This window comes from Prinia subflava, chromosome 27 (genome assembly GCF_021018805.1).
Source record: "Prinia subflava isolate CZ2003 ecotype Zambia chromosome 27, Cam_Psub_1.2, whole genome shotgun sequence".
In the NCBI taxonomy this organism is placed as follows: Eukaryota; Metazoa; Chordata; class Aves; order Passeriformes; family Cisticolidae; genus Prinia; species Prinia subflava.
Window position 1 is genome coordinate 3,010,263 of NC_086273.1, and position 9,888 is coordinate 3,020,150.

Below are 9,888 nucleotides of genomic sequence, written 5' to 3' on the forward strand. Positions count from 1 at the left end.
GAGCTGGGAGGGACCCCTCAGGATCCTCCAGTCCAACTCCTGGCCCTGCTCAGAAAACCACAACAATCCCAGCCTGGGCCTGGCAGCGCTGTCCAAACGCTGCTGGAGCTCCGAGAGCCCTGGAGCTGGGACCCTTCCCTGGGAGCCTGTTCAGTGCCCCAGCAGCCTCTGGGGGAAAAACCTTCTCCTCACATCCAGCCCAAACCTGCCCCGACTCAGCTCCAGCCGTTCCTGCACTCCTGTCCCTGGGCACCAGAGGGAAGAGGCTCCCACAGCTCCAGCCAGGGACCCGCTCCCAAGGCTCTTGCCAGGGCAGCCAGGGCTGGCACCAGCTGGGATGCTCGGTTTCCATGGGCCGGGCTTTAGGAATGGGATTCCCCAATTTCCTGCTCCTGCTAAAACCGTGCTGCCGCTCGCTGCCCTCCAGCCTCCCCCTGAAAGTACAAAAGGCAAAGATCCCAGGCTGGGAGAAGAACAATTTACTGGGAACAGCAACAAGATAAGGAACAAATAGGAACAGAAAAAATATTGATAACAGAAGGGGTAAGAAAAACAATATACAGAGAAAACTACAACAACAACAACTGGCTCTTCCTGGCCATGTATTTCCTCCGGCCTGGAATGGACACCCTTCTCCCTGGGGAAGAGAGAGTCCCTTTCCTGGCCCCTGGCAATGACCTGAGATGAGATCAAATACAATGAGTCAATGGCCAGACCCTCACGTTCTTCAATCCCACCTCACATCATTGCTAGGGGCAGGGAGAGGGACAGGTGTCTTCCCAGCATGGGTTAAGGGAAATGTGGGTCACCAGGGCTCTTCCCAATGTGGGTCCTCTGATGGAGGATGAGGTTGGAGACGCACATGAAGCCATTTCCATAGCTGGGGCATTCGCAGGGCTTCCCTTACCGGTGTCTGTGTTGGTGTTGGGTCAAGGCAGAGCTGTCTGAGAAGCTCTTCCCACACTGGGGACACTTGTAGGGCCTCTCCCCAGTGTGGATGCGCAGGTGGGTGACGAGGGTGGAGTTGTGCTTGAAACCCTTCCCACAGTCAGGGCAGCGGAAGGGCCTCTCGTCTGTGTGAATGCGCTGGTGCACGAGGAGAGTGGAGCTGGTCTGAAACCTCTTCTCACACTGGGAACACTTGTAGGGCCTCTCCCCAGTGTGAGTCATTTGGTGGATGATCATTTTGGACCTCTGGTTGAAGCCCTTCCCACATTCCCCACACTGGTAGGGCCTATCCCCAGTGTGGGTTCTCTTGTGGACAGTCAAGCTGGAGCTGTGGCTGAAGCTCTTCCCACACTCCGCACACTCATAGGGCCTCTCCCCATTATGGATCCTCATGTGGACAATCAGGGCAGAGCTGTCTCTGCAGCCCTTCCCACATTCCCCACACTGGTAGGGCCGTTCCCCAGTGTGGATCCTTTGGTGGCGGATCAGGGAGGAGTTCTGGCTAAAGCTCTTCCCACACTTCAAGCACTCATAGCACCTCTCTTTGTCATGACGCTGCTCATGGGCCATGAGGTCTGAGCTCTGGCTGGATCTCTTACCACGTCCCTGGAATAGAGTGGGTATTTCCTCATCAGAACATCCTTGGATGGGTGTGGAGCCCTTCTTAATGTGAAATCTCTGGTACTTTTCCTCCCGGCTGGATTCCTCTTCTGTGGATCCACTCAAAATGGCCTCTTCCATGAGGTTCTGCTGTCGGGATTTGTCCTCTCTGGTCTCTTTCCTCAGCTTCTTGTCGGGGGAACGAAGGAAAACGACAGGATGGGATTTGCCTCTGTGGCAGAGGGAAGGGAAAGGAGATCCCCCCAGTGCAGCCCCGGCAGGACGGCGTCGGCAGCGGGGTTTTCCTGCAGCTGGGGCCCATGCTGGGCTGGGAGATGGAGCAGGAGAGAGGGGGAAAGGGGCAGTGACTTCCTCCTTACCTGTCTGGCTGTCCTGGGGCATCTTCCTCTTCATGGATGCCTAAACTAAAAAATTAAAAATTAAACTAAAAATGTGGGACCAAAAACACCCCAAAAAAACGCAGTGTCAGAATACAACCTGACACCCGGTGTTGTAGCAGTCCAGTCAAATCGTGGCTGCAGTCCTCCTCTAGTCACAGATGTGGTTTTGATCACGTAGATGGGTCTGGTTTTCCTCTGGGAATCCAGTGGAAACAGGCTGCTTCTGGTGTTTCCCATCTCAGATTATATCCAGGTAGGAATGCCTGGCTCCTCCCTGTGGGTGGAGCATCTCACAATGGGATGATGCAATTAATCAGTCATGCAGGGAGACTCAATGGCCCATTAGCAGAAGATATCTCCCTGGAGGGAGGATGGGTCATGGAAGAGATAAAGAAAACTGCCCCACCTGGTTTTAACAATTGGCCCATTAACAGAAGATAACACTCTGGAGTAATGAGGGAGGGGTCATGGAATAAATAACAAACACTGCCCCTGGTTTCAACAGATGGTAATAGAATATCTACTTTTAGTTCCATCTTACATTGCAACCTAAGACAGGACCCCAGGCTCCTTGCCCAGGCTCTCTCCAGAACATGGCCAGGCCAATGCTCAGCACAGAAAAGCCCCGTCAGCAGCCCCAGGCTGGCCGTGGGCAGGCTGGGGGCAAACAGCATGGCTGGGGCTCTGCAAGGTCCCTGGGGGAGACGGGAAGGAGCAGCAGAGCAGGGGCTGATCCATCCCCACTGCACTGGACACCCCAGGACAGCGTCCCACAGCGGCCTCATGCACCTGCCAACAACATCCCCCCTCTGCAGCCCTGGCCTCTCCCCCAGCTCACACAGGGGCCGCATCCTTGCAGGCACAGCCACGGCAGCACTGCCTCAGGAGCCCCTGTTTGCACTGCACACAGCAGGCGTCAGCACCGCCATGGTGTTGGTGTGGGGAGATGAACCTGAGGGAGCACAAATGCCATCAGCCCCTGGGGCCAGCAAGGGCTGCGGGACAGCAGGGAAACCACTCAGGTTTGTGATGGCCTCTGCAGTCAGCCACAAAGTTTGTTCCCATCAGCTGGGAGTTTCCTGTGGCACTGCAGACGTTGTTGCTCAGAGCCAGCACTGCCTGGCAGCCACCCCTAAACTGCCCTGAGCATTTCCTTTGCTTCACCTTGGCTTTCTTGACTCTTCCTGCTACAAATTTCTTCCACTAGCCCACCTCTGTTCCCTCCCTTGCAAACAGCCCATCCCTGTGTCCTGGGTTATGCAACAATGTTTATTCTCTTTTTCCATCTGTTCAAACTGCTTGGGGAGATGTTTTCTTTATCTCTTGTATGACCCATTCCTCATAACTCCAGGGGGGAGGGGGCGGGTGCCTTCTGATAATGGGCCAGCTGTTAAAACCAGGTGGAGCATTGTTCCTTATCTCTTCCACAACCTGGCCTCCCTCCAAGGGGTTATCTTCTGGTAATGGGAAATTAAGGCTCCTCACATGACTGAAACCATTACATCATCCCATTGTGAGATGCTTCACCCAGAGGGGAGAGCAAACCATTCCTACCTAAAACCCCCTGAGATTCAGGAACACCAGGTATCCTGTTTTCCACTGGATTCCAGAGGAAACTGGACCCATCTCACCTCCACTGGAGCCTTTCTTCAGGATCATATCTACTCCAACAGAACCACATTTGTTTCTACAGGAGGATTTATTTGGACTTCTCCCAACACCCTGACCAACAAGGTGTCTGCTCGTCTTCTGACCCTTTCAGGGTTTCTTGGATTTTTGCTTCTTTGCTTGTTGTTTTGTACTACTACATGGGTATTTTTAATATTCCTTGTAAAGAACTGTTATTGCTATTCCCAAATCATTGCCTGAAAGCCCTTAATTGCAAAATTATAATAATCGGAAAGGAGGGGAGTTTACATTCTCCATTCAAAGGGAAACTCCAGCTTTCCCTGGCAGACACCTTTCTTCCAAAACCAAGACACCCTGGCTGCCCTTTCCTCTCTGGGCCCAATCCCCATTTCAGTTCCTTAAGCTGGCACCATGGGAACGTCCCTTGGAGAGCAGGATCATCCTCCAAGTGCTTCAGGAATTGTCTGCAGGCTCCTGCAGGGCCTCCTGCTGCTCCCTTGCCAGAGGCACCACAGCCCACAGGGACACATCTGGCCTGCTGTGTCTGGCTGTGGGGCTCCCTGCTCTGGGCAATGAGGAGGGGCTGCAGAGGCTCTGCAGGACTGACAGGATGGGCTCTGGGGCTGTGAGGAGAAGCTGAGGGACCTGGGCTGCTGAGGCACCTTCTGAAGAGGAGGCCCAGGGCTCATCCTGCAGCTGCTGCAAGGGTTGTTTCAGAGAATCCCAGAATCAGCAAGGTTGGCAAAGGCCTTGGACATCATCAAGTCCAAGCCGTGCCCTGACACTGCCTTGTCTCTCCTGAGCCTCCTCTTCTCCAGGATGAACAACCCCAGCTCCCTCAGCTGCTCCTCACAGCACTTGTGTTCCAGACCCCTCAGCAGCCTTGTTGCCCTTCTCTGGACACCCTCCAGCCCCTCCATTTCCTTCCTAAACTGGGGGCCCCAGAACTGGACACAGCACTCGAGGTGCTGCCCAAGCAGTGCCCAGCACAGGGGAAGAATCCCTGCCCTGCTCCTGCTGGCCACACTGTTCCTGATCCATGGGAGTGCCAGGGGTGGGATGGGGGAAATCGTAAGGTGGGGACAAAGTGTGATTGCAAGCCATGAAGAGTCTTAATGAAGCCAAACTCCAGAGACTGTAAACCAGGCTCAACTTTCCAGAAATTCCTTTTGACTGGATTTGCTGCATCCCCCAGACTGGGGATCACCAGTACATTTGCAGGTTTTGCTGTGCATCATCAGCCTGTCCAGACTCTGCTCTGTGTTTCACAAATGGACAAGACAAGGGATCTCGTGCCAAGCTTCCTTTCAAACAGCCAAACCCGGGTCAGCATGACAGAAAAGAAGGAAAAAGAAAGAAAATATTCACCAGTTGGAACAGAGGCAGTGTCCCACCATCTTCCCCTCCAATGGTGGTATTTTGTACATTTAGAGACAAAGCTGGCTCTGAAGCTGCCATCTCTCATTTCCCGATGCTATTTGCTGCCCCTCAGCCCTGAGTGCCACTGCTCTGCCTGCCTGCTGTCCCTGTGGGGCTGGGGATGCTCAGCCTGCAAAGAGAGGGCCATGGGGAGGCCTCAGTGCAGCTGTGCAGGGCTGGGAGGGTCCCACAGCAAAGATGGGCACAGAGTGTTCAACAGGGCCTGTGCAGAGAGGGCAGGCGGGGATGGCTTTGCACTGCAGGAGGGCGATTGGAGTTGGGAGTGGAAGTTGAAGGAAGATGTTCTTTTCCACTGAGTCTGGTGAGGCACCGGGCCAGGCTGTGCACAGAGGCTGTGGATGCCCCATCCTTGGCAACATCCAAGGTGGGAACAGGGCTCTGAGCAACATGGTCTGGGGAAGGATTGCTCAGGTTGCCACAAGATGATCTTCAGGGTCTCTTCAAAGCAATTCTGCTCAGGGCTTCCATCATTCTCTGGTTGCCAGTGTCCACTTTGGATCCCCCCTGCACTCCTGGGAGCTGTGATGTCACAGTCCATGTTCCAAGTGGAACTGGCAGCATCCAGCAAAGAGCACAACACAACCACTGGCCGTTGTGTCAGCCCAGCCTTCACCTGCTCCAGGAGCACTCCTGTCACCCTGCTTATCCCCTGCTCCCAGAGAGCCCATCAGGCCTGAGCTGCCTGGACTGCCTGGATTTTCCCATCCATTGCTGCAGGATGCTCACTTTTGTTCTGATGAAGGTACGGGGTCATTCCATGGAGATGGACACTCCTGGACTTCCTGGCAGGGCTGGAGCTCTGTGGGGATGGTGTGGGACAGGGACCCCACTCTGAGGTTTTGTACCCTCTGCAGGCTGTATCAGCCCTGAAAGCTGGCTGTTTTCTGGAGTGTGCCATCCGTCTCTGCTGCTGGCTGCTCACAGATGTCCCAACAAAGGTACGGTGCCAATCCATGCAGGTGGACACCCCTGGACTTCCTGGCTGGGCTGCAGCTCTGTAGGAATGGTGTGGGACAGGGACCCCACTCTGAGGTTTTGCTACCTCTGCAGGCTGTGAGAGAGACAGAGGAAGAGATGGATGTGGATTTTCAGATGGATAGAGAGGAAGGAATGGAAGTGGATGGAGAAGAGAGCGAAGCAGAAGAGATGGAAGTGGATGTGGAGGAGGACAAAGTGGAAGACATGGAAGTAGACCTAGATACAGAGGAGAAGATGGAGGTGGATGGAGATAAGACCTGTGAGGAAGAAATGGAGGTGGATTTAGAGGAGGAGACGGTAGAAGAAATGGAAGTGGATTTGGAAGAGGAGAAGGAGGAAGAAATGGAGGTAGATGTGGAAGAGGACATCGAGTACATGGAGGTTGATGTCAAAGATGAGGAGGAGCCCATGGTGTTGGGATGAAGACCGTGCCAGCAGCAGGACAGGCATGTGCTCCCCACAGGCAGAGTGGGTCCCCTGCTGCCAGGCTGGGGCTGGGCTGGGTGCTCCCTGTTCAGGGACACGGTGCCCTCTGCACTGGATCCTGGTGGCCATCCCTGGCCTGCCCTGGGCTTGCTTTGGGCCACACAAGCCCCGTCCCAGCTGGGGCACAGCCCCCAGCCCCAGGCAGGCTCAGTTGTGGCAGCAGAGACCCGCTGTGCCAGCCTGTGCCAGCCTGGGAGCCCATGGAACAGCCCTGGTGCCTGACTTGCACTCTCTTTTCTTTCAAGTGTGACAGACATCCCAGGACAGAGATGCCACCCTTCTGTATATATGTTTTCAACTTTGTTATTGGTTTTAGGATATAGGTGTTAGGTTTTGTCTTCTGTAAATACATTTCATATATATTTGTTAGATATCTTCATCTGCAAATATGTTCCATAGGTTGTTGTTGTTACAAATATTCTTACAATGTACATATGTTCTGTAGTTTATGTTTGTTGCTGTTCTTCTGTAAATAAACAATCTTTGTTTTACACAGCTCACTTCTCTTTGCATTTGCTTTGGGCACAGGCAGCATTTCCAAGGTTGTGGTCTCCAGTCTTAGGTTGCAAACTGTAACTAAAAATGTGTATTCAATTTTCATTTGTTGAAACTAGTTGGGACATTTTGTTTCTCTATCGTCTTCCACCCTTTTCCTCCGAGGGACATCACCTTTTAATGGGCCATTTAAGGCCTCTCCCATCACTGACAACATCAGTTCATTCCATTGTGAGATGCTGCACCCAGTGGGAGGAGCCAAAGCCTTTCCACCAGCATAAAACCTGCAATCCGAAACACTAATGGAGCTGGTTTTGGGCGGAATTCTCGGAGGAAGACTGGACCCATCTCACCAGCACTGGATCCTTTGCTCTACAGGATCACCTCTACTCTACAGAAAAACTTCTGTTACTCCAGGAAGACTTTGGACTTCCAACACCCTGACAACAGGGTGTCAGGTCATATCTCTGACTCTGTCAGGGTTTTCTAGGACTTTTGTTTGTTTGCTTGTTTGTTTCTTCGTACTACTGTTTGTGTGGGGGATTTTTTATTGTTGTTGGTTTTTTTTTACTACTCCTAGTAAAAACCAGTTATTCTTATTCCCATATTTTTGCCTGAAAGCTTCTAATTGTAAAATTGTCATTTGGAGGGAGGGAAGGATTTTTTACATTCTGTATTCCAAGAGAAACTTCAGTTTTCCCTGGCAGATACCTGTCTTTTTAAACCAAGATAACCACACACCTCTCAGAGCTGTCCCTTCTATCCACCTCTCCCCGTCACTTCACAGACTTCACTCCAAGCAGTTTCTGAGAGAGCTCAGTAGCACATGGAATTTCATCCTGCTTTTCTTCATCTTCTCCTAAGCTGTCTCCACACACGGTGTGTGGGCTCTGACCCAGCACCAACGTGCCACCTCCCTGACACTGGGGTTCAGGTCACAACTTTTCATCCAAAGCAGCAAAGAAATGATTCCCATTGGATCCCACACAGCTTTTGGGCACTTGGTGTGCCTGCAGCTCCAGCCCCAGCCCTGGTGCACAGGAATTTCAGGAGGACATACACAGAAGGCATCAGCCATTGACAGAAAAAACCAGCAGTTTGCATGGCCCAAATCCCTCACAGCACTGAAAACTGGGGGAACCCAGCCTCTGCATTGACACTTTGGCCTCTGTGCCTCACTTCTCCTCTCACTAAATTCCCCCCAGTTTCCCTCATGCTCACATTGCCAAGATCCTTAAAAGCAGCATGAGGAGCAGGGATAGATGATGGGAACTGTCCCAAGGCTCAACAAGGTTTCTCTTCTCAGGCCTGCCAAGTCCAGCCAAGGAGTGAGGAAAAGCCTGCATGAAAGAGGTGTTGCAGTCAAAGCAGTAATCAAATTTAGGTCTAAGGAGAGAAGCTGAGGAGGTTTTCAGTGTTGGGAACAAGATCAGCAGCTGCAGGTACAGGGGGGATGTGACAAAAAGCTGAAAAGTCCTGAATACTTCACTCAGTAACAAACCCCACTGAAAGGGATCCCAGCAATCATCTCACAACGAGAGGAAATAACACAGGAAGAAAGGGCTGATGTGGAAAATTCATCTCCTCACATCCCCAGGGGCTCTCCACCCTTTTCCACTTCATTCCTGGATGGAAAGAGGCTGCAGGGATGTGGGGTCTGTGCTTGGGAGCAGTAAATCCAAATGTTGAGGTGGCAGGGTGTGAGGGGTGCAAAACGGAGCTCTTACACATCCAGTGTTTCTGTTCTTGGAAGTCTTAAATTCTACCTTTCTGGTGGGATGAAATAATTGCTACTAATCCAATTTCCAAACTACCATGCATCAAGCTGACCCTATTTTAAGACGTTTTAAAACACAGCAAACACACACAAATGTCTGCTCCTTTCCATTTTCTCTGTTCAACATTTTATGACAGAAGACAGGAGAAAAAGATTCTTTTAGCAACAATGCTTTCAGGATTCTAAAAAGAATGTAACCAAGAATGTTCTGCTACAAAGATTTCTGACAAACACCCCAATAATCCTGAAGCAATGTTTTGTCTTACTTCCAACATAAATAACTTGATTATTTTGCTCCAAATGATAAGGGAATTGAATTTGGCTCCCTCAGCTTCAAAAGAAGTGTTTCTTCCTAGTTCTTCACAAAAAGGGACAAAACACTTTGTTGCAGCCAACTAAAGAAGTCTCTTTCCCCCTGAGCTGCACAATTTGTTACCAAGAGGCAACAAAACCCCAGGCAATTTCCAGTTCTTGTAGTTGAAGGGAAAAGCTTGGAGGATCATAGCTGTGGCAGACACAGCGTGGGAGGAGCAGGGGATCTGCTGGGGGTTTTTGGGGTGGGGGACAGATTAAAGAAATGTTCAAGCTAAACTTCTCAGAACTCAAGACTCCATCCCTCAGAGGAGAAACTCCATTTGACTCAAATACCATTCAAATCAAAAAAAAAAACAAACCGTTGAGGCATTCCCCAGGCTCTGCTGAGCCATCAGGCACAACCCAAATCTCTCTGCAGGCCCAGGGCAGCAGGTCCCTGGCATGGCTCTGGGATGCTCCCTTGGGAAGCCGCCTGCATCGCCCATGGGATTCACAAGATCTGTTTCTAAAGACCCCAGCATCCAAAAGACTCCACATTCAAAGCCTTTCATTGGGGTTTCACTTCTCCATCTGTCTGTTGTCACTAGGCAGCTGCTCCACTCCAACACCCTCCTGATGGGTGCAGATTTTGTCCTCCTTTCCAGCCTAAACAGGAACTTATTTCCATTCATTCTTTTGCAAGTACTGGGAGCTTGGACCTGATTTGCTCTTCCTCTCCTGGTGTGCATTTGTGCATATAAAGTGCCAAAGCCAAGAGCATTTCCTTCCTTAAATTATGTCATTTGTCCTTATTATTTTCTTCCCATATAGTTGCATGAA

General features: G+C 51.4%; 1 protein-coding gene across 1 annotated transcript; it reads right to left on the bottom strand.

Moving 5' to 3' along the window:
• Positions 1 to 327: 327 nt before the first annotated feature.
• LOC134562340 (zinc finger protein 239-like) lies at positions 328 to 1,962 on the bottom strand. Its single transcript, XM_063419717.1, has 2 exons — positions 1,929 to 1,962; positions 328 to 1,778 (listed from the first exon to the last, which is right to left on the bottom strand). Exons 1-2 carry the CDS (start codon positions 1,960 to 1,962, stop codon positions 904 to 906), a joined length of 909 nt encoding a protein of 302 aa, XP_063275787.1. The 3' UTR covers positions 328 to 903.
• Positions 1,963 to 9,888: the final 7,926 nt, after the last annotated feature.